This window comes from Oncorhynchus gorbuscha, linkage group LG16 (assembly GCF_021184085.1).
Source record: "Oncorhynchus gorbuscha isolate QuinsamMale2020 ecotype Even-year linkage group LG16, OgorEven_v1.0, whole genome shotgun sequence".
Taxonomy (NCBI): Eukaryota; Metazoa; Chordata; class Actinopteri; order Salmoniformes; family Salmonidae; genus Oncorhynchus; species Oncorhynchus gorbuscha.
In genome coordinates, this window is record NC_060188.1 from 82,023,534 (window position 1) to 82,049,970 (window position 26,437).

Here is a 26,437-nt window from a genome sequence, read left to right on the forward strand (position 1 = left end):
GCACATGGAGGACACACACACTACTGAGCCTCATTCTGACATCCAAATCCAGACCTCCATGGGTTGATAAATTTGATTTCCATTGATAATTTGTGTGATTTTGTTGTCAGCACATTCAGATCTAGGATGTGTTATTTTAGTGTTCCCTTTATTTTTTTGAGCACTATATTAACCCATAGCCATGGAACATAAACAGCCCACTGACAGATTCTGCTTTATCTTTGCCTCAACGTGCCTTTACCAGTGAAGCGACATGGTCAATGACAGCATCAAATTCACGCAGAAATAGCTCAACTTGTGTAGCAAATTTGTGTTTCTAAACAGTGAATGTTGTGCCATTATACAACAGTGTATATAACAAAAATATCACTGGTATATAGAGTCACATCCACTTCAATTCTGCTATTATCTACTTACTGTAATATACATATTTTACCCTTAAAATCAATACACTTGCAATTAAACATGCTATTAGATATAAGATAAAGTTTAAATTATAATCTTGAATTATACTTGGTCAAGAACAATAATAACCAAATCTATTTTTCCTATTCTAATTTCAGTTACTGGATATATTCACAAATTACTATATTTGTGTATATACATGTAATATATATCAATGTGCATGTGTGCGTCTGTGCCGTGCAACTTACATATTAGAATTGACGTTCATTCACAGCGTTTTCGTAAATAAAAAAGTATTTCAGCACATCTGAAGAGATCAGACAACATGGAGAAAACCCCAGGTATTTTTAGAACATTTCATTCCTTAATATAAGTGACTGGTCATAAAACAGGGGGTGTAGGAAAACCTGGTCTTCAAGAGCAACTGGGTCGGCTGGCTTTCATTGGAACAGAACTTCAATGACTGTTTTTATCAAATAACTCCAACATCTCCAAACTAAGAAGGTGCATTTCAACCCAAACTATTTAAATACTGTAAATAGTATAAATGTAACAACCACAGACTCAGTGTAGGACGAGGCTATTGGATTTTTTTTTTACTGAGCTAAATAATTAAAATCATTCATCTTCAAACTACCACATCAGGCCTGTGAAACTCAATCTCAGTCAGTACCGAAAGAGCAAGGCAATAAAAACAAGAATAAAATCAATTCTGAACCTTAAAAAGACTTCACATTGACTTATTGCAACAGAGTATTGAGTATTCATGTACTTAAACCTTTCATAAAACGACCTAAAGTAAAAATCTAAACAACATTGTACAGAGATAATACATGTTAACTTTAGATGCCTTACAAACCCTAAAACCAGGTAGAAAACATCCCTTACTGCACACCTCTAAATATGTGTTTTGTGTGCGTTTTTATATATGCAACATCTGCTGTGTTTAGATCTTGCTGCGTCGTTTCCCTTTGGCTTTCTTTGGAGCCTGGACCTGTCGGCTCTTCCTCCTCAATGCTCTCTGGTCAATCACTGGTGGATGCTCCTCTTCCTCCACCTCTTCCTCAGCCAAGCTCTTCTTTACAGCCCCCTCTTCCTCCTCTGTCGTTCTAGCTTCCTCCTCCTCCTCTTCCTCCGTGACCTCCGGCTGCTCTGTGCCCTGCTCCTCGGGCTCCATGACCACTCTGCTCAGTCTCTTAGATTTATGTTTAGGCACCGCCGCTTGGCCACTGCCTCTCCTCCAAAGGACCTTACCGTCGCCACCATCGTCTGAGCTCTCACTCTCTCCCTCCTCTTTCTCATCCTCTGTGGTTGTAACGTTCTCCATCTCTTCTACCTCTTTCTTTTCATCCCCTTTGACCTCTTCTTTTGCCTCTTCCTCTTTGAGAGGCTGGTTCTCTCCTTCCTCCGGAGGCTGGTAGGACAGGTCTGCTACCCCTATCTGGACCACTGTTTCCTGGCTACTGCTGTCCACTGTGATGGCCGCCTCCATGGATTTCTCCTCTTCCTTCACTGCTTTCTCCGCCCCCTCCTTTTCTCCCTCTACCTCCTCTCCTTCCATGGGTGTAGCTGCGGCCTCGCCTGCCTCCTCAATCACCTCCCCAGAGAGGGAGGGCTCTGCTGGGGCTGGCTCTGCAGGCGGAGGGGACTTCTCTGTAGCAGAGGCTGGTTCTTCTAACAGGAGAGGAGCCTCCTTCTCCACCATAGCTTCGGTCTCAGCCAATTCCTCTGATGCCACAGGAGCTGTATCTACGGTGTCCTGCAGAGGACAAAGAGAAAAAAGTAGTGGCGAAAAACATATTCCTCAATTCCCTTTCTAACACATACTGTAGAAACATGTCCACAGTACAAATAGGAACTTTCCAACATCGAAAGGATCCTATTGTCTCATCTCTGAACCCCTTTCTCCAATAATAGCCCCATCTCACACATTCCAACTGAGGCATTGAAACACATACTTTAGCCTCAATGTAATCTTCCTCCTTTGTATCCTGCTCTTCCATTTCCTCTGTCGTTCTGTTCTCCAGCACAGCATCAGGCTCCTGTGTGGCAACCTCTTCCTCCTCTCCCTGGTCATCAGTCAGTTCTCCTTTGACCTCAGCCTCCTGAGGATAGAAAAGCCACAACCAATAGTCAACGCCTCCTTTTCCTGATTAACCATACACTCTGTATGTAATGGCACTCTACTAACTATGAAGTGCACTACTTTTGACCAGGGCCCATAAGGAATAGGGTACAATTTCTGGCGCAACAAGTGCGAAATACGCTATGATAGTGGCTGGTTATTCACTAACAACAACCATAGTAACATAAAACAACGAAGACAAGCAACCCAGAACAGCCAAATTAACTATTGTTGCCTAATGATGTATTCATCCTAATCACGTCCGTCATCCTCTCACCTGAGCTTTGGCCTCCTCTATAGGGGACAGAGCAGCCTCTGCTTCTCCAGTCTCTGTCTCATCCCCCCCGCTTCCTTCCTCCTCCTTCCCCTCTACAGATGTAGTGGTGGGCTCTGCCTCCTCCTCCTCCAGAGCTGTAGTGGTGGGCTCTGCCTCCTCCTCCTCCTCCAGAGCTGTAGTGGTGGGCTCTGCCTCCTCCTCCTCCTCCTCTACAGATGTAGTGGTGGGCTCTGCCTCCTCCTCCTCCTCCTCCTCCAGAGCTGTAGTGGTGGGCTCTGCCTCCTCCTCCTCCTCCTCCTCCACAGCTGTAGTGGTGGGCTCTGCCGCCTCCAATCTGAATACAGTAAACCAGAGGTATTGTGATTTTCAGCCAATGGGAAGCTTTCATGAATACTTTGATGGATGTTGCCATTTCACTGAGACTCCTTGTCTAACCTGTTCATCTTCAGAGGCTGGCTCTCCTCCTCAGAGTCTTCCATCTCTTCTCTGCCACGCTTTTTAGGTCCACTTGTCCAGGTATGTGTTGACACTGGTGTGCCCTCCAGGGCTAGAGAGTAACCATTTTCATTCCAATGTGTATTCACACAAAAGACAGCATTTTATGTACTCAGAAACACCAACATCTTTCTCATAGTTATTTATTTCAGGACTCAAGACTTCTCTGAGCTACTTACCTTCTATTAACTTGAGGGGCTTATTCAGCACCAAAACACCCTCCTAAAAAACAAGACCATATTAAATCCTCATTACTTGATTATATTGTCCCTACACAACTTAAAATCTGACGTTTGAGGATATTCTTAAACTATAAACAACAAATACATCCACATAGCTCTTCAGGAGGCGAGAGACTGAGGAAACCCAACAAACAAACAAAAAAAATGTAAAGACAAACAAAAACAAAGTTGGAAAGAAGAGAGAGAGAGAGAGAGAGAGAGAGAGAGAGAGAGAGAGAGAGAGAGAGAGAGAGAGAGAGAGAGAGAGAGAGAGACAGAGAGACAGAGAGACAGAGAGAGAGACAGAGAGAGAGACAGAGAGACAGAGAGAGAGACAGAGAGAGAGACAGAGAGACAGAGAGACAGAGAGACAGAGAGACAGAGAGAGAGACAGAGTGACAGAGGACAGAGAGACAGAGGGACAGAGAGACAGAGAGAGAGACAGAGAGAGAGAGAGACAGACAGAGAGAGACAGAGAGAGACAGACAGAGAGACAAGAGAGACAGAGAGAGAGAGAGACAGAGAGAGAGAGAGATGGCATAGCAGTAAGTCGTCCTGTCGTATCGTCTCTCTGTAAATATCGTCTCTTTTTCGTTTTAGATATTTTTCTTCGCATATCTTTAAAAACATTTTGCTAAACCTAAGCTTCCAAATACTTTCCTGCAATCCGCCTCACCCAATGTAATAATATAATAATGTATCTACTTTTCCTAAAGTATTTATATTTACTTCGGAACCGGAACCCCTCAACTGAAGCTAGCCAGCTAACCACCAGCTATGCTAGCGGTCTTCAGCTAACCGGTCATCAGCTAACCTTTAGCTCGGAAAGCTCTCGCCAGTTCGAACAACGCAACGCTAACCAGAGCATAACAGACCTATTTATTTTTTATCCCCGGATTCCCTCTGCAAACGGAACATTTTTTTTAGCTGGATCTTCACAACTAGCTATCGAGCTAAACCGCAACCCTGGTTGTTTACTCCTGGCTAGCGTTTCCACCCACGTAGCTTGAAGCTAGCCCGGCAAGAGCTCCTGTGTTCCTAGCATACTCCTGGGCTTCTATACCCGGATCCACGACCGGTCTATCGATGTCACTGCATGAAGAGGAATAAACAGACTCACCCCATCGCGACGTCCTCCAAAGGCTAACTCTCTAGCCCTCGCTATCTCCTTGCTTGCTAATTCGGCATGCTAACTGCTAGCTTGTTTAGCCCAGGTCCGCTAACTACTACCTTGTTTACCCCGGCCTGCTAATCTGTTAGCTTGTTAGCACAGGCCTGCTAACCGTCTGCATCGCAGTGGCCCATATGTACTTTCTATCTCTTCCCAAATTTTTAAATTTGTTTATACCTTCCGGAAACCTGCCTCACCCAATGTGATACGGAATCGCTATTATTTTTAAAACACACTCAAGAACCTCCAGAAGCGAACCAGCTAACTAGCTACAAGCTACTAAGTCATTGTTAGTTTCTTTTTAACCTGGATAACACTCGCCAGTCCAGCCCCCCTGCCCCATCCACCACTGCCCCTGGACTCTGATCACTTGGCTACATAGCTGATGCACGCTGGACTGTCCATTAATCACGGTACTCCATTCTGCTTGTTTGATTTATCTGTCGGCCCCGTTGCCTAGTCAATGCCATTTTACCTGCTGTTGTTATGCTAGCTGATTAGCTGTTGTCTCACCCACTGTTTTAGCTAGCTTTCCCAATTCAACAGCTGTGATTACTGTATGCCTCGCTGTATGTCTCTCTCAAATGTCAATATGCCTTGTATACTGTTGCTCAGGTTAGTTATCATTGTTTTAGTTCACAATGGAGCCCCTAGTCCCACTCCTCATACCCCTGATACCTCCTTTGTCCCACCTCCCACATATGCGGTGACCTCACCCATTACAACCAGCATGTCCAGAGATAAAACCTCTCTCATCATCACCCAGTGCCTGGGCTTACCTCCGCCGTACCCGCACCCCACCATACCCGTCTGCGAATTATGCCCTGAATATATTCTACCATGCCTAGAAACCTGCTCCTCTTATTCTCTGTCCCCAACGCTCTAGGCGACCAGTTTTGATAGCCTTTAGACGCACCCTCATATTACTCCTTCTCTGTTCTGCGGGTGATGTGGAGGTAAACCCAGGCCCTGCATGTCCCCAGGCACCCTCATTTGTTGACTTCTGTGATCGAAAAAGCCTTGGTTTCATGCATGTCAACATCAGAAGCCTCCTCCCTAAGTTTGTTTTACTCACTGCTTCAGCACACTCTGCTAACCCTGATGTCCTTGCAGTGTCTGAATCCTGGCTCAGGAAGGCCACCAAAAATTCAGAGATTTCCATACCCAACTATAACATCTTCCGTCAAGATAGAAATGCCAAAGGGGGAGGAGTTGCAGTCTACTGCAGAGATAGCCTGCAAAGTAATGTCATACTTTCCAGGTCCATACCCAAACAGTTCGAACTACTAATTCTGAAAATGACTCTCTCCAGAAATAAGTCTCTCACTGTTGCTGCCTGCTTACCGACCCCCCTCAGCTCCCAGCTGTGCCCTGGACACCATTTGTGAATTGATTGCCCCCATCTAGCTTCAGAGTTTGTTCTGTTAGGTGACCGAAACTGGGATATGCTTAACACCCCGGCAGTCCTACAATCTAAGCTAGATGCCCTCAATCTCACACAAATCATCAAGGAACCCACCAGGTACAACCCTAACTTTGTAAGCAATGGCACCCTCATAGACGTCATCCTGACCAACTGGCCCTCCAAATACACCTCCGCTGTCTTCAACCAGGATCTCAGCGACCACTGCCTCATTGCCTGTATCCGCTACGGTGCCGCAGTCAAACGACCACGACCACCCAAACGACCACTCATCCCTGTCAAACGTTCCCAAAAACACTTCTGTGAGCAGGCCTTTCTAATCGACCTGGCCCGGGTATCCTGGAAGGACATTGACCTCATCCCGTCAGTTGAGGATGCCTGGTCATTCTTTAAGAGTAACTTCCTCACCATTTTAGATAAGCATGCTCCGTTCAAAAAATGCAGACAGATACAGCCCTTGGTTCACTCCAGACCTGACTGCCCTCGACCAGCACAAAAACATCCTGTGGCGGACTGCAATAGCATCGAACGGTCCCCGCGATATGCAACTGTTCAGGGAAGTCAGGAACCAATACACGCAGTCAGTCAGGAAAGCTAAGGCCAGCTTCTTCAGGCAGAAGTTTGCATCCTGTAGCTCCAACTCCAAAAAGTTCTGGGACACTGTGAAGTCCATGGAGGACAAGAGCACCTCCTCCCAGCTGCCCACTGCACTGAGGCTAGGGAACACGGTCACCACCGACAAATCCATGATTATCGAAAACTTCAACAAGCATTTCTCAACGGCTGGCCATGCCTTCCGCCTGGCCACTCCTACCTCGGCCAACAGCTCCGGCCGCCCCGCAGCTCCTCGCCCAAGCCTCTCCAGGTTCTCCTTTACCCAAATCCAGATAACAGATGTTCTGAAAGAGCTGCAAAACCGTATAAATCAGCTGGGCTTGACAACCTGGACGCTCTATTTCTGAAACTATCCGCCGCCATTGTCGCAACCCCTATTACCAGTCTGTTCAACCGCTCTTTCATATCGTCTCAGATCCCCAAGGATTGGAAAGCTGCTGCAGTAACCCCCTCTTCAAAGCGGGAGACACCCTGGACCCAAACTGTTACAGACCTATATCCATCCTGCCCTGCCTATCTAAGGTCTTCGAAAGCCAAGTCAACAAACAGGTCACTGACCATCTCGAATCCCACCGTACCTTCTCCGCTATGCAATCTGGTTTCCGAGCCGGTCACGGGTGCACCTCAGCCACACTCAAGGTACTAAACGACATCATAACCGCCATCGATAAAAGACAGTACTGTGCAGCCGCCTTCATCGACCTTGCCAAGGCTTTCGACTCTGTCAATCACCAGATTCTTATCGGCAGACTCAGTAGCCTCGGTTTTTCGGATGACTGCCTTGCCTGGTTCACCAATTACTTTGCAGACAGAGTTCAGTGTGTCAAATCGGAGGGCATGCTGTCCGGTCCTTTGGCAGTCTCTATGGGGGTGCCACAGGGTTCAATTCTCGGGCCGACTCTTTTCTCTGTATATATCAATGATGTTGGTCTTGCTGCGGGCGATTCCCTGATCAACCTCTACGCAGACGACACCATTCTATATACTTTCGGCCCGTCATTGGACACTGTGCTATCTAACCTCCAAACGAGCTTCAATGCCATACAACACTCCTTCCGTGGCCTCCAACTGCTCTTAAACGCTAGTAAAACCAAATGCATGCTTTTCAACCGATCGCTGCCTGCACCCGCATGCCCGACTAGCATCACCACACTGGATGGTTCCGACCTTGAATATGTGGACACCTTTAAGTACCTAGGTGTCTGGCTAGACTGCAAACTCTCCTTCCAGACACATATCAAACATCTCCAATCGAAAATCAAATCAAGAGTCGGCTTTCTATTCCGCAACAAAGCCTCCTTCACTCACGCTGCCAAGCTTACCCTAGTAAAACTGACTATCCTACCGATCCTCGACTTCGGCGATGTCATCTACAAAATCGCTTCCAACACTCTACTCAGCAAACTGGAAGCAGTTTATCACAGTGCCATCTGTTTTGTCAATAAAGCACCTTATACTACCCACCACTGCGACTTGTATGCTCTAGTCGGCTGGCCCTCACTACATATTCGTCGCCAGACCCACTGGCTCCAGGTCATCTACAAGGCCATGCTAGGTAAAGCTCCGCCTTATCTCAGTTCACTGGTCACGATGGCAACACCCATCCGTAGCACGCGCTCCAGCAGGTGTATCTCACTGATCGTCCCTAAAGCCAACACCTCATTCGGCCTTCTTTCGTTCCAGTACTCTGCTGCCTGTGACTGGAACGAATTGCAAAAATCGCTGAAGTTGGAGACTTTTATCTCCCTCACCAACTTCAAACATCAGCTATCTGAGCAGCTAACCGATCGCTGCAGCTGTACATAATCTATTGGTAAATAGCCCACCCATTTTCACCTACCTCATCCCCACAGTTTGTACATGATCATCTGATCATTTATCACTCCAGTATTAATCTGCAATATTGTAATTATTCGCCTACCTCCTCATGCCTTTTGCACACATTGTATATAGACTCCCCTTTTTTTCTACTGTGTTATTGACTTGTTAATTGTTTACTCCATGTGTAACTCTGTGTTGTCTGTTCACACTGCTATGCTTTATCTTGGCCAGGTCGCAGTTGCAAATGAGAACTTGTTCTCAACTAGCCTACCTGGTTAAATAAAGGTGAAATAAAAAAAAAAAAATTTAAAAAACAGACAGAGAGACAGACAGAGAGAGAGAGACAGACAGAGAGACAGAGAGAGACAGAGAGAGAGACAGACAGACAGAGAGACAGAGAGAGAGAGACAGAGAGAGAAAGAGACAGAGAGAGACAGACAGAGAGAGAGACAGACAGAGAGACAGAGAGACCGAGGCGTACGGTGATGTCCAGACAGTTGTCTGAGCCCTCTTCCATGTTGATGTCTGTGCTGTCCAGAGAGGCTGCTTGGTGATCTCCATTAGCAGTGACCGCGGGAAGCACCACTTTATGGGAATCAGCACAACAATCAGAAGGCAATTAGTTACCAGTCATGTGAGTCTGGCCACTGTGTCTGACATCACCAAGTCCCTACAGCACAGCTAATCGGGACTGCTATCATCCTGCTAAGGTCCAGATGGATCAGTTAGGTCACAGAACGTTAGAAATGTTATGAATTGAGCTGCCGTCACGTTTCCTACTCTTCATGACAGACAATCATATAGGTTCTACTTAACACATTTCTATCTGAAGGTACTGTAAACATCACATCCTCCTTGACAGGCCCTTGGGTGTTAGATCTCCTTCTGTGTCCGTACCCTTCAGTGTTTTGATCTTGTTGGCCACTCTCTCTCTCTGGTAGGGTCCTCCCACTCCCTCTACCACCCACAGCAGGTCCTGGTCAGCTGGGTACCGACACAGATACTGGCCACACACTGCAGGTCAGGGAGAGATGGTACACTTTGATTGGCCGATTTATTTATTTTGGGCCTGCAAAGTTGTACAGTTATAGAATACAGTAGAGAGGGGCAGAGAGAGAGAGAGAGAGAGAGAGAGAGCAAACTACTACTAACCTTCACACACACACCGAGCGCCTATACAGTTCTTCAATAACTCACAATACCAAAAACTATAAAGAAGGTGTCAATTCGGCTACTCAAAACATCAAGTGCATACTCCAAAAAGCAGCATCAAAAGCACATTTGAGAAAACCAAAAAATTGCAACAGAAACAAAAAACTAAAATGTTTCTGAAATATGGTTTTATAACGAATGTAAAACAATTAGAAAACACCTGAGACACATGTGAAATATAGGAAGCAAAACAACCCAGGGCTATGCTATGAATATTTACACTGAAACGCAATAAATTGATTTATACAAACAAGACACGATGAAATTGAAACACAATTGACCAAAATCAGTTCTGGGACGTGTGGAACATTTTAAGCATGACAAAGCCACAATAATTAAAACATACAAAGATGAAGGAATTTGGAAAACTTATTTTGATAATCTATACAAAATCATCCCACAAAAAAACAGAATCAATTAGAAATTCCATTTTTTTTTAATCAATCATTAAAAACAACCAAAATCCATTAAATTACCCAATAACCCAACAAGAACTAAATGAAAAGCTCATATCTATAAAATCAAAGAAGGCTAATGGTCAACAGAACAGCAGAAATGAAATGCTGAAGAACAGCACAACTGAGTTGCAAAATGCTGCGCTTAATCTGCTTTCCTGACGTCTGGAACCAGGGGCTCATCTCCCCGATCCACAAAAGTAGAGACAAATCAGACCCCAATAATTACAAGGAAATCTGTGTAAACAGCAACTTAGAAAAGGTTTTCTGTAGCATTTTGAACTCAAGAATTCAAAACTTCCGTTAAGAAAAAAAAAAGTAATAAGTAAAATGTCAAATTGGCTTTCTCCCCAACACACATTAATAAACACCACCTCACTACTGACCACATATACACCTTACACTCATTAATAAACACCACCTCACTACTGACCACATATACACCTTACACTCATTAATAAACACCACCTCACTACTGACCACATATACACCTTACACTCATTAATAAACACCACCTCACTACTGACCATATATACACCTTACACTCATTAATAAACACCACCTCACTACTGACCACATATACACCTTACACTCATTAATAAACACCACCTCACTACTGACCACATATACACCTTACACTCATTAATAAACACCACCTCACTACTGACCACATATACACCTTACACTCATTAATAAACACCACCTCACTACTGACCATATATACACCTTACACTCATTAATAAACACCACCTCACTACTGACCACATATACACCTTACACTCATTAATAAACACCACCTCACTACTGACCATATATACACCTTACACTCATTAATAAACACCACCTCACTACTGACCACATATACACCTTACACTCATTAATAAACACCACCTCACTACTGACCACATATACACCTTACACTCATTAATAAACACCACCTCACTACTGACCACATATACACCTTACACTCATTAATAAACACCACCTCACTACTGACCACATATACACCTTACACTCATTAATAAACACCACCTCACTACTGACCATATATACACCTTACACTCATTAATAAACACCACCTCACTACTGACCACATATACACCTTACACTCATTAATAAACACCACCTCACTACTGACCATATATACACCTTACACTCATTAATAAACACCACCTCACTACTGACCACATATACACCTTACACTCATTAATAAACACCACCTCACTACTGACCACATATACACCTTACACACATTAATAAACACCACCTCACTACTGACCACATATACACCTTACACTCATTAATAAACACCACCTCACTACTGACCACATATACACCTTACACTCATTAATAAACACCACCTCACTACTGACCACATATACACCTTACACTCATTAATAAACACCACCTCACTACTGACCACATATACACCTTACACTCATTAATAAACACCACCTCACTACTGACCACATATACACCTTACACACATTAATAAACACCACCTCACTACTGACCATATATACACCTTACACTCATTAATAAACACCACCTCACTACTGACCACATATACACCTTACACTCATTAATAAACACCACCTCACTACTGACCACATATACACCTTACACTCATTAATAAACACCACCTCACTACTGACCACATATACACCTTACACTCATTAATAAACACCACCTCACTACTGACCACATATACACCTTACACTCATTAATAAACACCACCTCACTACTGACCACATATACACCTTACACACATTAATAAACACCACCTCACTACTGACCATATATACACCTTACACTCATTAATAAACACCACCTCACTACTGACCACATATACACCTTACACTCATTAATAAACACCACCTCACTACTGACCACATATACACCTTACACTCATTAATAAACACCACCTCACTACTGACCATATATACACCTTACACTCATTAATAAACACCACCTCACTACTGACCACATATACACCTTACACTCATTAATAAACACCACCTCACTACTGACCACATATACACCTTACACTCATTAATAAACACCACCTCACTACTGACCACATATACACCTTACACTCATTAATAAACACCACCTCACTACTGACCACATATACACCTTACACTCATTAATAAACACCACCTCACTACTGACCATATATACACCTTACACACATTAATAAACACCACCTCACTACTGACCACATATACACCTTACACTCATTAATAAACACCACCTCACTACTGACCACATATACACCTTACACTCATTAATAAACACCACCTCACTACTGACCACATATACACCTTACACTCATTAATAAACACCACCTCACTACTGACCACATATACACCTTACACTCATTAATAAACACCACCTCACTACTGACCATATATACACACACACTAATTAATAAACACCACCTCACTACTGACCACATATACACCTTACACTCATTAATAAACACCACCTCACTACTGACCATATATACACACACACTAATTAATAAACACCACCTCACTACTGACCATATATACACACACACTAATTAATAAACACCACCTCACTACTGACCATATATACACACACACTAATTAATAAACACCACCTCACTACTGACCATATATACACCTTACACTCATTAATAAACACCACCTCACTACTGACCACATATACACCTTACACTCATTAATAAACACCACCTCACTACTGACCACATATACACCTTACACTCATTAATAAACACCACAACACTACTGACCACATATACACCTTACACTCATTAATAAACACCACCTCACTACTGACCACATATACACCTTACACTCATTAATAAACACCACCTCACTACTGACCACATATACACCTTACACTCATTAATAAACACCACAACACTACTGACCACATATACACCTTACACTCATTAATAAACACCACCTCACTACTGACCACATATACACCTTACACTCATTAATAAACACCACCTCACTACTGACCACATATACACCTTACACTCATTAATAAACACCACCTCACTACTGACCACATATACACCTTACACTCATTAATAAACACCACCTCACTACTGACCACATATACACCTTACACTCATTAATAAACACCACCTCACTACTGACCACATATACACCTTACACTCATTAATAAACACCACCTCACTACTGACCACATATACACCTTACACTCATTAATAAACACCACCTCACTACTGACCACGTATACATCTTGTACTAATTAATAAACACCACAACACTACTGACCATATATACACCTTACACTCATTAATAAACACCACAACACTACTGACCACACATACACCTTACACCCAATAATAAACACCACCTCACTACTGTCCATATATACACACACTCATTAATAAACACCACAACACTACTGACCATATATACACCTTACACTCATTAATAAACACCACAACACTACTGACCACATATACACCTTACACTCATTAATAAACACCACCTCACTACTGTCCATATATACACACACTCATTAATAAACACCACCTCACTACTGACCATATATACATCTTGTACTAATTAATAAACACCACAACACTCATTAATAAACACCACCTCACTACTGACCACATGTACACACACTAATTAATAAACACCACCTCACTACTGACCATATATACACACACTAATTAATAAACACCACCGCTGTCACGCCCTGGTCGAGGTATTTTGTGTTTATCTTCATTTATTTGGTCAGGCCAGGGTGTGGCATGGGGTTTTTGTATGTGGTGTGTTGGTATTGGGATTGTAGCTTAGTGGGGTGTTCTAGTTAAGTCTATGGCTGTTTGAAGTGGTTCTCAATCAGAGGCAGGTGTTTATCGTTGTCTCTGATTGGGAACCATATTTAGGCAGCCATATTCTTTGTGTGTTTCGTGGGTGATTGTCCTTAGTATCCTTGTTCCTGTCTCTGTGTTAGTTTACACAAGTATAGGCTGTTTCGGTTTTTGTTACATTCATTACGTTCTTTGTTTTGTAGTGTTTGTAATTGAATCGTGTTTTACGTTTGTTTATTAAACATGGATCGCAATCTACACACTGCATTTTGGTCCGACTCTCCTTCACCACAAGAGAACCGTTACAGAATCACCCACCACAAGACCAAGCAGCGTGTCAACAGGCAGGAACCACAGGAGAAGCAACAAAGGCAACAACAGCGGGGCAATGAGGATTGGACATGGGACGATATATTGGATGGCAAGGGTTCCTACACATGGGAGGAGATCCTGGCGGGAAGGGTTCGCCTTCCATGGGAACAGGTGGAGGCAGCGAGGAGAGCAGAGGCAGCCGGAGAGAGGTGCCGGCTATATGAGGGAACACGGTTGGCAAGGAAGACCGGGAGTCAGCCCCAAAAATGTATTGGGGGGAGGCTCACAGGGAGTATGGCTACGCCAGGTAGGAGACCTGCGCAAACTCCCTGTGCTTACCGGGGTGTCCCCATTGCGGGTGCATAGCCTGGTGCGGTATATTCCAGCTCCTCGTATCAGCCGGGCTAGAGTGGGCATCGAGCCAGGTAAGGTTGGGCAGGCTCGGTGCTCAAGAGCTCCAGTGCGCCTGCACGGTCCGGTCTATCCAGTACCACCTTCACACACCAGCCCTCCGGTGGCAGCTCCCCGCACCAGGCTTCCTGTGCGTGTTCTCGGTCCAGTACCACCAGTGCCAGCACCACGCATCAGGCCTACAGTGCGCCTCGCCTCTCCAGCGCTGCCGGAGCTTTTCTCCTCTCCTGCGCTGTCGGAGTCTCCCGCCTGTTCAGTGCAGCCAGAGCTGCCAGTCTGCATGGAGCAGCCAGAGCTGCCAGTCTGCATGGAGCAGCCAGAGCTGCAAGTCTGCAGGAAGCCGCCAGAGCTGTCAGTCTGCACGGAGCCGCCAGAGCCGTCAGCCTACGTGGAGCCGCCAGAGCCGTCAGCCTACGTGGAGCCGCCAGAGCCGTCAGCCTACGTGGAGCAGCAAGAGCCGCCAGTTAGCGTGGAGCAGCCAGACTCTTCCAGATCCGCCAGACTCTTCCAGATCCGCCAGACTCTTCCAGATCCGCCAGACTCTTCCAGATCCGCCAGACTCTTCCAGATCCGCCAGACTCTTCCAGATCCGCCAGACACTTCCAGATCCGCCAGACACTTCCAGATCCGCCAGACTCTTCCAGATCCGCCAGACTCTTCCAGATCCGCCAGACTCTTCCAGATCCGCCAGACTCTTCCAGATCCGCCAGACTCTTCCAGATCCGCCAGACTCTTCCAGATCCGCCAGACTCTTCCAGATCCGCCAGACTCTTCCAGATCCGCCAGTCAACCAGGATCTGCCAGAAGCGCCAGCCAGCCAGGATTTGCCGGATTCAGCTACCTGCCTGAGCCTCCTCTCGGTGCCGAGCTTCCCCTCGGTCCCGAGCTGCCCCTTAGTCCCGATCTGCTCCTCAGTCCAGTGGGGTTCTGGGTGAGGACTACTAGGCCATAGTCGGCGGCGAGGGTGGACTATCCAAGGACGCGAGGAGGAGGGACTAAGACGGTGATTGAGTGGGGTCCACGTCCCGCGCCGGAGCCGCCGCCATGGACAGACGCCCACCCGGACCCTCCCTATTGTTTTGAGGTGCATCCGGGAGTCCGCACCTTAGGGGGGGGGTGGTTCTGTCACGCCCTGGTCGAGGTATTTTGTGTTTATCTTCATTTATTTGGTCAGACCAGGGTATGGCATGGGGTTTTTGTATGTGGTGTGTTGGTATTGGGATTGTAGCTTAGTGGGATGTTCTAGTTAAGTCTATGGCTGTCTGAAGTGGTTCTCAATCAGAGGCAGGTGTTTATCGTTGTCTCTGATTGGGAACCATATTTAGGCAGCCATATTCTTTGTTTCGTGGGTGATTGTCCTTAGTGTCCTTGTTCCTGTCTCTGTGTTAGTTTACACAAGTATAGGCTGTTTCGGTTTTTGTTACGTTCATTACGTTCTTTGTTTTGTAGTGTTTGTAATTGATTCGTGTTTTACGTTTGTTTATTAAACATGGATCGCAATCTACACGCTGCATTTTGGTCCGACTCTCCTTCACCACAAGAGAACCGTTACAACCGCACTACTGAACATATATACACACACTAATTAATAAACACCACCGCACTACTGAACATATATACATACAATCATTAATAAACACCACCGCACTACTGAACATATATACACACAAATTAATAAACAAGTCCTTTCAACAAATCTTTTCAACATTTATATCAATTAATTAGCAAACATGTTGGTCCAGTCTCCAGCGCCAGGACTCACACTATTTCACACAAAGGTAAAAATGCCTGCTATATGCTGATGATTTGGTACTTCTATCACCAACCAAAGAAGGTCTTCAACAGAACCTTAACATTCTAGAGCAATATTGCCATAAATTGGGCCCTGGCAGTAAATACATTTAAAAAATGAAAATCAGGATGCCAGAAACAGAAATATAAATTTACCCTGAACAACACAATAATTGAACACACTAAAAATGACTCGTAACTTGGTCTGACCATATCTGCATCGGGAGACTTTAATATGGCAGTAAATGCATTCAAAGAAAAAGCAGACACAGCGCATTGTACGCAATAAAAATGAAATTACTCAAAATCAACATCCCAATTAGAATTTGGACCAAAATATTTGACAGTGTAATCCTACAAATAGCTCTTTACGGAAGTGAGGTTTGGGGCCCACTCAATAAACTGGACTTTAAAATGTGGGACAAACATCCAATTGAATCCCTACATGCAGAATTCTGGCGGAAAATTCTACAAGTCCAGAGAAATACACCAACTAATGCGTGTCGGGCAGAACTGGGCCGCTTTCCAGTGGTAATGAAAATACAGAAAATATCACATTTTTGGGCTACATCTAAATTCAAGTCCAAATTCAAGTCTGCAATTTAAAAGCACTTCAAACCCAAACTGATCCACAAAGAATTGGAAAACATCCCCGATTTTGATAAGCTCCCATATCAACTGGGTGAAATACAACAGTGTGCCATCACAGCAGCAAGATTTATGACCTGTTGCCACAAGAAAAGGGCAACCAGTGAAGAACAAACACCATTGTAAATACAACCCATATTTATGTTTGTTTATTTTCCATTTTGTACTTTAATCATTTGCACATCGTTATAACACCGTATACATACACAAATGACATCTGTAATGTCTTTATTCTTTTGGAACTTCTATGAGTGTAATGTTTACTGTTCATTTCACTTTTGTATATTATTCTACTTCACTTGCTTTGGCAATGTTAACACGTTTCCCATGCCAATAAAACCCATTGAATTGAATAGATAGACTACTACAACTACCACTAACCTTTATACATGGTTAGAGAGAGAGGGTACTTCAGGCCGAGTTGGTCATCTTTGAAAGAGTCCACAAAGTCCTCCAGCATCTGCAGACCATGACGGTTTCCACGATGACACTTCCTGACAAAGATGGAGTCCATAACAGGCAGCTGGTAGCGTTGGGTTACAAAGCCATTACACAAGCTGTCTGGAGAGAGAGGAAGAGATTCTGTTAGTTCATGTCTTGAAAGTAGAGGTCAACTGATCAATCGGAATGGCTGATTAATTAGGGCCGATTTCAATAACAATCGGAAATGGGTATTTTTGGTCACAGATTTTGCAGATTTATTTTTAGCGCCTTTATTGATCCTTTATTTAACTAGGCAAGTCAGTTAAGAACACATTCTAATTTACTATGACGGCCTTGGAACGGTGGGTTAGCTGCCTTGGTCAGGGGCAGAACGACAGAGTTTTACCATGTCAGCTCGGGGGATCCAATCTTGCAACCTTACAGTTAACTAGTCCAACGCAATAACGACCGTTGCACTCCACAGGGAGACTGACTGCCTGTTACACGAATGCAGTAAGCCAAGGTAAGTTGCTAGCTAGCATTACATTTCTTATAAAAAACAATCATAATGACTAGTTAATTACACATGGTTGATGATATTACTAGATATTATCGAGCGTGTCCTGCGTTGCGTATAATCTGACTAGGCATACAAGCATACAAGTATCTAAGTATCTGACTGAGCGGTGGTAGGCAGAAGCAGGCGTGAAACATTCATTCAAACAGCACTTTCGTTGTACATCATGCATTGCGCTGTTTATGACTTCATGCCTATCAACTTCGGAGATTAGGCTGGTGTAACCGATGTGAAATGGCTGGCTAGTTAGCGAGCGCTAATAGTGTTTCAAACGTCACTCGCTCTGAGCCTTGGGGTGGTTGTTTCCCTTGCTCTGCATGGGTAATGCTGCTTCGAGGGTGGCTGTTGTCGTTGTGTTCCTGGTTCGAGCCCAGGGAGGAGCGAGGAGTGACAGAAGCTATACTGTTACACTGGCAATACTAAAGTGCCTAGAAGAACATCCAATAGTCAAAAGTTAATGAAATACAAATGGTATAGAGGGAAATAGTCCTATAATTCCTATAATAACTACAACCTAAAACTTCTTACCTGGGAATATTGAAGACTCATGTTAAAAGGAACCACCAGCTTTCATGTTCTCATGTTCTGAGCAAGGAACTGAAACGTTAGCTTTCTTACATGGCACATATTGCACTTTTACTTTCTTCTCCAACAATTTGTTTTTACATTATTTAAACCAAATTGTTTCATTATTTATTGGAGGCTAAATTGATTTTATTGATGTATTATATTAAGTTAAAATAAGTGTTAATTCAGTATTGTTGTAAATGTCATTATTACAAAAAAAATAAAAATAATAAAAATCAGCCTATTAATCGGTATCGGCTTTTTTGGTTCTCCAATATCCGGTATCTGTGTTGAAAAATCATAATCGGTCAACCTCTACTTGAAAGTATGCTATAATTGATTGAGACATGATTGACTAATGCTATGTATAAAGTCTGTCATTATAGTAATCATCTTCAGGAGGTTATGGGTCACGGACAGCCTTGTGTAAGTTAAGGGTACTGTCCAGTGCCAACCCTCCAGCTAACTTCACCTATCAAATAAGACCAGTATGGTTTGAAACCAAAGATGATCGCTACCAGTGACAGTTTGACCAGACAAAAACCTTTGGTTTTGACAGAGTAGAAACCGACAGCGTGTCCATCCTTCCAAAGGAGCTTGGCGAAGTGGTTCTGTCCGTGGCACAGGAAGGGCACCTCAGGTTTGTCTATCTCACCCACGCGGTACACGATACGGTTCAGAATGTACAGGACGATCCGCTCACCAAGACTCCTCACCTGGGACACACACACAGATAAAGACTGTCACTTAATGAAATGTTAAGGTAACACACACACACACACACACAACTCTCCTCTGAAGTTTTTACATGAAACACACTGAACACACTTTCCTCTCTGCTCAATTGACATCCACTCTAGTAGGACACACGTGAATCAGAAGTACCTTAGCTCAGTACATGGCATAAGTAGTCTTTCACCTCCCACGTAAATGTTGGAAGTGACTGTTTTTACAGCTCTGTAGCTGCCAAACAGAAGAGAACTGACATTTAACTGTGGGTTTGGATCATGACCCTGAACACTGCTCCTAGTTTTATACCACCGTAACACACTTCCCACCATTATGTGTGTCTGTCTGTACATGTGCACACTGTGTGTTTCTCTATTGTTCGATGCTAATCAGAACCATTTGCTGGGCAAACTGACAGAAACACACACACAGGCAACACATGCAGAAGTTGAGATTCTGTTCAAAACAATGTCATTATGCATATCATTGGGTTGATAAACATGCCAGGTTAGTTTGTGTCTGTGTGCGCTCAGTCATGTTGTTGTAGGATCCTGTGTGTCCTCCCTCATATCCCGTCAGACTGAGCCTCTCCTCACACCAGATAGACAAACCCAATATCCTACCTCTACAGAGTCGGTTTGTGACACCTTGTGTTTGTGTGTTTCAATGTGCTAGCTTTATGTTTCTCGATGTGTCAACTCAACAATCATCTCGTGTTGTATGTGTTGCAGTTTGTGAACCTTGAGGAGGCCAGTTCTGGAGGGGTCGGAGGTTCTGAGGATGTCCTCGACAGACCACCACTGACCCGCCAGAAACAAAGCTACCGCTGGAGAGAGAGAGAGAAAGAGAGAGAATTAGAGTTAGATGAGTATGACATCTGGTTAGAATCCAAACGTATCTCTGTAAAATATAAACCCCCAGACATTATGAAACTTTTCGATCTGATGTGTGTGAGCTTGTAGCTTTAAATAAAATGCTTACATCCATCTATGTGGTGGAAACGACCAGCTTTACACTGTGACTGTATCAACGGACAGACAAGAGGCTAGACACTCGTTCTGTGCTGAGGGAGGGATGTACCTGTGAGCTGGTCCTCTGGGGCGAACAGGGCCAGAATCTTATGCTTCAGGTCTCCTCCATAGATGGGAACTAAACCAACGTTACACAGACTGATACAGATCTGAGGGAGCCAGAGAGACATGGGGTTAGAGTCAATTAAACAAACCATGCATGTAGTACTGTAGGTGTGTTTGTGTGACTACCATTCTGTGGCTGGGCAGGGTAAAGCTCTCGGCCTTGTCGGGGATGATGTATCGTAGCTGGGTCATGTAGCCCTCTGCTGCCTGCTCCTCCTCCTCATGTCTCACTGATCCCAAGACGTCCACAGGGAACTCCATCCCTACAGGGCAGGGGTCACATGTCAGTGGTCAGAGTCACTCAACATGCCAAACAAAATACACAAGTCTATCACGTCTATCACTAACACACAGGGAATGATTCCTTTTACACAAGCTACACTTGGTACCTGTATTCTGTTTTCCTCTAGGCCCAATGCCTTGTCCTCATTATTCCCAAAATAAACCCAATCAATCCAAATGGAATTACACAATGTCCAATCAGACAAGGACTGCACAATAAAAACCATGCTATTCTGATGTTACTATGAAATCAACACTTCAGTGACACTTTCAATGCTGCCCTCCCTGGAAGAAACAAACTGACTTATAAAACACCTATGGGTGTCTTAAATTCACGGTGTGCCAGAGTGTGTTCAGAGCTTGGTTAGATTGTCCCGTTTGTAATGTCAGAGCAGCTCTTGGAGCGTTGGGTTCATCTGAGCATTTTGACCTCATAACAACAGTCAAGCTCCCAAGCTAAGTGGCTAAAAGTTGGCTAGCTTACCAGCATTTCCAGACACAAATGAGAAAACACCTCACTCTGACCATTTTACTCGCCCTAGCAGAGCTAGACGGGAGGTTATGTTATTTAGAGCATTGGTGACCAACTGTGCTGCTGACTGACGTTTTGGAAACGTTTACTGCCACCGGTCATATTCAGGGTATTGCACATTTGTAAATGCATCTATTATTCTGAGCTCTGGCACACTCAGATGAGAGTGCTCTGAAAATCAGAGTAGATAGCCAGAGTGAATTTACAAACGCACCCTACATATAAAACCCTCCATGGACTACAAATAGGACATGCCACTTCCATCCGTGGTCCTCCGTAGATCAGTCGGTAGAGCTCGGCACTTGTGGGTTCAATACCCGGGACCACCCATTGTAAAAATGTATGCACGCATGACTGTAAGTAAGTCACTTTGGATAAAAGCGTCTGCTAAATGTCATATACATGGTCCCTAGCTGTGTGTTGCCACTTTTCATGTTGTCTGTAGCGTGTGAGGTGTGGAAACACTTAGTTGCTTTTATGAATTTTGTCTTGCTGCTTTTTGTTCTATGTTGCTCTGTCTGTATGCTATGTCTTGCTTGTCCTATGCTGCTCTGTCTGTATGCTATGTCTTGCTTGTCCTATGTTGCTCTGTCTGTATGCTATGTCTTGCTTGTCCTATGTTGCTATATCTTGCTTGTTCTATGTTGCTATTGTCTATATTGTAATTGTTTTTAATAACCTGCCCAGGGACTGCGGTTGAAAATTAGCCGGCTGGCTAAAACCGGCACTTTTACTGAAACGTTGATTAATGTGTACTGTCCCTGTAAAAATAAAAAAATTAACTGAAACTCAAATGCAGTGTATTCATAAACTATTCAGACCGTGATTTTATCCACATTTTTCTTCTAAAATGTATTAAAATGGTTTCCCCCCCCCTCAATCTACACACAATACCCCGTAATGACAAAGCAAAAACATGGTTTGTTATTTTTAATACATTTGCAAAAATGTCTACAAACTGAAATATCACATTTTATAAGTATTCAGAACCTTTACTCAGTACTTTGTTGAAGCACATATGGCAATGATTACAGCCTCCAGTCTTCTTGGGTATGAGGCTACAAGCTTGGCAAACCTGTATTTGGGGGTTTCTCCCATTCTTCTCTGCAAATCCTCTCAAGCTCTGTCAGGTTAGATGGGGAGCATTGCTGCACAGCTATTTTCAGGTCTCTCCAGAGATGTTAGATTGGATTCAAGTCTGGGCTCTGGCTGGGCCACTCAAGGACATTCAGAAACTTTTCCCGAAGCCACTCCTGCATTGTCTTCGATGTGTGTTTAGGGTCGGTGTCCTGTTGGAAGGTGAACCTTTGCCCCAGTCCAAGGTCCTGAGCTCGCTGGGGCAGGTTTTCAATGTCTCTGTACTTTGCTCTGTTCATCTTTGCCTCGATCCTGACTAGTCTCTGAGTCGCTGCTGCTGTAAAACATACCCACAGCATGATGATGCCACTACCATGCATCACTGTAGGGATGGTGCCAAGTTTCTTCCAGACCTGACACTTGGCATTCAGGCCACAGCGTTCAATCTTGGTTTCATCATACCAGAGAATAATGTTTCTCATTGTCAGAGTCCTTTAGGTGCCTCTTGACAAACTCCAAGCAGGAGTTGTACCTTTTAATTATTATTATTTTTCATGTTTAAAAAGGTACTCCTCCCCACATCTGTGCCTCAAAACAATCCAGTCTCTGAGCTCTACGGACAATTCTTTCGACCTCATGGCTTGGTTTTTGCTCTGACATGCACTATCAACTGTGGGACCTTATATAGACAGGTGTGTGCCTTTCCAAATCATGTCCAATCAATTGAATTTGCCACAGGTGGGCTCCAATCAAGTTGTAGAAACATCTCAACGATGATCAAATGGAAAAGACCGGGCTCTGGCTAGGCTACTCAAGGACATTCAGAGACTTGTCCCGAAGCCACTCCTGTGTTGTCTTGGCAGTGTGCTTAAGGTCGTTGTCATGTTGGAAGGTGAACCTTCACCCCAGTCTGAGGTCCTGAGCACTCTGGAGCAGGTTTTCATCATGGATCTCTCTGTACTTTGGTCCATTGATCTTTCCCTCGATCCTGACTAGTCTATTCCTCCAAGGGGTTAGAAAGCAGACTAACTGCTTCTCGCTCTCTGAATGAGTCTCCAAACCGGCAGTTGGGGAGGATTACAATTAGAGAGAAGACTTGACTATCTACTGCCAATGTGCCCTTAAGCAAGTGTTCCTCTGCGGTTCACCCAGTGCTCTATCTGTGTATGTGACAGGAGCTAGAATATGGGACGTTGGTGGTAACCATAGTAATAGATAAACGTTCTCTCAGAAAACAGATCTTTTGGATGTTACTGTGCTTCATGACATTACTGTGTAAACGTTAGTTACTTTGGGTGAGTGTCTTTTTCCCTATAGGCCGACTTGAGGCAGCCTTGAGCCCCCACTACCTTTCTAGGACCCTAATAAAATCTGTGATGCGGAGAACGTGGACGTAATCATGCAATACAGACATTAAAATGGAATTCAACAAAATTCATAATTGCATTGAACTTAGTAGGGAATCAACTAAAAGTATTTAAAATTACATTTTGAATGATTCTGCACACTATACTTTCTTGTTTTGTCACAAACTGAAATTAGACTAATCAGAATTTTAGCAACCAGGAAATGACAGAGCGATATCTGCATAGTGCATCTAACTACAAAAAGTAGCCTATGCTTACCTGGCAGAATGATAGGATTATTTGCATCAGTCCAATGTATATTTGTTTTGCAAATTCTACCATCACCTGTGCACTACAAAAACACTACTAAACTACAGCCTTTTGCTGGTGCACACCGGAATTAAAATGGGTACTACACACAGACCTCAAAATTGGTTTCCTGATGTGGTTTAAAGGGATAAGTCTGTATTTTGGGTAATTCTCTACTTGCCCAGAGTCAGACGGACTCATGGATACCATTTTTATGTCTCATCATGCAGTTTGAAGGAAGTTAAAAAAGGTAGCATATTGTTATCTTAGCTGGAAGTCTGTGGGTATCTACTAGCCAGCTCCCCTCAAAAGCAGGGAAAAAAGACCTAACTACTAAAAAGCTGGGGGGTTAGCACTTGGTACTCTAAGTATTCTTTACAAGTATATATGAAATTAGAATATTTTGATTATAGTTGTTGGAAAAACATTTATATTTGGAACTATTTTCTCAGAACTAAGCATTTCATTAATGCAATGTGATAGCTGGCACAAGGATAGGCTGTGCGCAAGTGTCAACACAGCTGGACAGTTTTGAATGAGTTTGCTAGATATCAAGTAAGCAAAGTTTGAGAAGAATACATCAATGATAAACCCCACAGAAGAAGAGTTAAGACTGCCATTGCTTATCCAAAGCAATATTTTTACCTTGCAGCTGTGACTTTCACAAACTTCAAGATTTCCACAGATCTAATGTCCATTGCTTGTGTTTCTTGGCCCAAGCAAGTCTTCTTACTTTGGTGTCCTTTAGTAGTGGTTTCTTTGCACATTTCGACCATGGCCTGATTCACGCAGTCTCCTCTAAACAGTTGATGTTGAGATGTGTCTGTTACTTGAACTCTGAAGCATTTATTTGGGCTGCAATTTCTGAGGCTGGTAACTAATGAGTTTATCCTCTGCAGCAGAGGTAACGCTGGGTCTTCCGTTCTAGTGGCGGTCCTCATGAGAGCCAGTTTCATCATAGCGCTCGATGGTTTTTGCGACTGCACTTGAAGTTTAAAGTTCTTGACATTTTCCAGATTAAGACATGAAGGTCAGTCAAAGTAATGATGGACTGTCATTTCTCTTTGCTTATTTGAGCTGTTCTTGCCATAATATTGACTTGGTCTTTTATCAAATAGGGTTATCTTCTGTATACAAACCTTACCTTGTCACAACATCAACTGATTGGCTCAAACACATTTTAGGAAATAAATTCCACAAATTAACAAGGCACACCTGTTAATTGAAATGCATTCCAGGTGACTACCTCATGAAGCTGGTTGAGAGAATGTCAAGAGTGTGCAAAGCTGTCAAGGCAAAGGGTGGCTATTTGAAGAATCTCAAATATATTTTGATTTATTTAACACTTTTTGGGTTACTACGTGATTCTGTGTGTGTTATTTCATAGTTAATGTCTTCACTATTATTCCACAATGTAGAAAATAGTAAAAATAAAGAAAAACCCTTGAATGAGTTGGTGTGTCTAAACTTTTGACTGGTACTGGAACTCAGTAAAATCTTTGTTGCATTTATATTCAATGAAGTTTGCTCAGAGTTTTTTTTTTACCCAGAGACTATTATGAGAGCATAAAATTGCCAAGCCAAGATGGGATGTTTCCTGCGGGATATAGCAGTCCCATCAATGGGCATTCAATGCACAACAGCACAAAGTGCAATGGGGGAAAGATGATAATATAACATTATCTGATGATTGAATTGTAGCTAGCTTTTCTCATGATAATCCACGAGTAAATGTACAGGCCTGTCATCCATTACCTCCTTTTGAATGCACTCCTCAAATCCTAAGAATAGCAGGACTACAACAAAATGGCTAATAATGCTCTAAAAACTATGCTGTTCTTTTTTCATTATTCAAAATTGAGTGGTGCCATTATGTCTTTATTCAGCTTCATTCAACTACTTTCCTAAATAATTGTACAATTTCCATATGCTTGAGAAACTAATAATTTGACTTGACTTAGTTTTACCTATGTAATAGAGAACAGCATGCCACTAAAACAGAACAGCTATTATGACCTTCAAGTGTGTTCTCCTTTGTTTATTTCAAATGAATAAACATTTCCTGGTCGCCTTTTCCTTGACTTCTCACACAGGTTGAGATGGGAGATGTGCCTGCTGTGGACAGTCCACAAGGAAGGGACTCCATGTCTGCTGGAGTAAAAATCACATTCAGAACCAGAATAGAGGACAAGCCTCAGCCGTTGCTGGCAAGTACTCAAAATATGCCATC

The 26,437-nt window shown here is 43.4% G+C and overlaps 1 protein-coding gene across 1 annotated transcript in view; it reads right to left on the reverse strand.

Moving 5' to 3' along the window:
* Positions 1-986: 986 nt before the first annotated feature.
* LOC123999845 (soluble lamin-associated protein of 75 kDa-like) overlaps positions 987-26,437 on the reverse strand; it is a 31,060-nt gene continuing 5,609 nt past the window's right edge. The window contains exons 2-13 of the mRNA XM_046305857.1: positions 20,788-20,924; positions 20,606-20,705; positions 20,266-20,351; positions 19,341-19,512; positions 17,611-17,790; positions 9,451-9,567; positions 9,035-9,138; positions 3,482-3,524; positions 3,243-3,354; positions 2,808-3,141; positions 2,364-2,510; positions 987-2,164 (exon numbers count right to left, since the gene is read on the reverse strand). Of these exons, the coding sequence (XP_046161813.1) occupies positions 1,352-2,164; positions 2,364-2,510; positions 2,808-3,141; positions 3,243-3,354; positions 3,482-3,524; positions 9,035-9,138; positions 9,451-9,567; positions 17,611-17,790; positions 19,341-19,512; positions 20,266-20,351; positions 20,606-20,705; positions 20,788-20,924 (2,345 nt within the window). The 3' untranslated portion in view covers positions 987-1,351. The remainder of the gene's footprint in view (positions 2,165-2,363; positions 2,511-2,807; positions 3,142-3,242; positions 3,355-3,481; positions 3,525-9,034; positions 9,139-9,450; positions 9,568-17,610; positions 17,791-19,340; positions 19,513-20,265; positions 20,352-20,605; positions 20,706-20,787; positions 20,925-26,437) is intronic.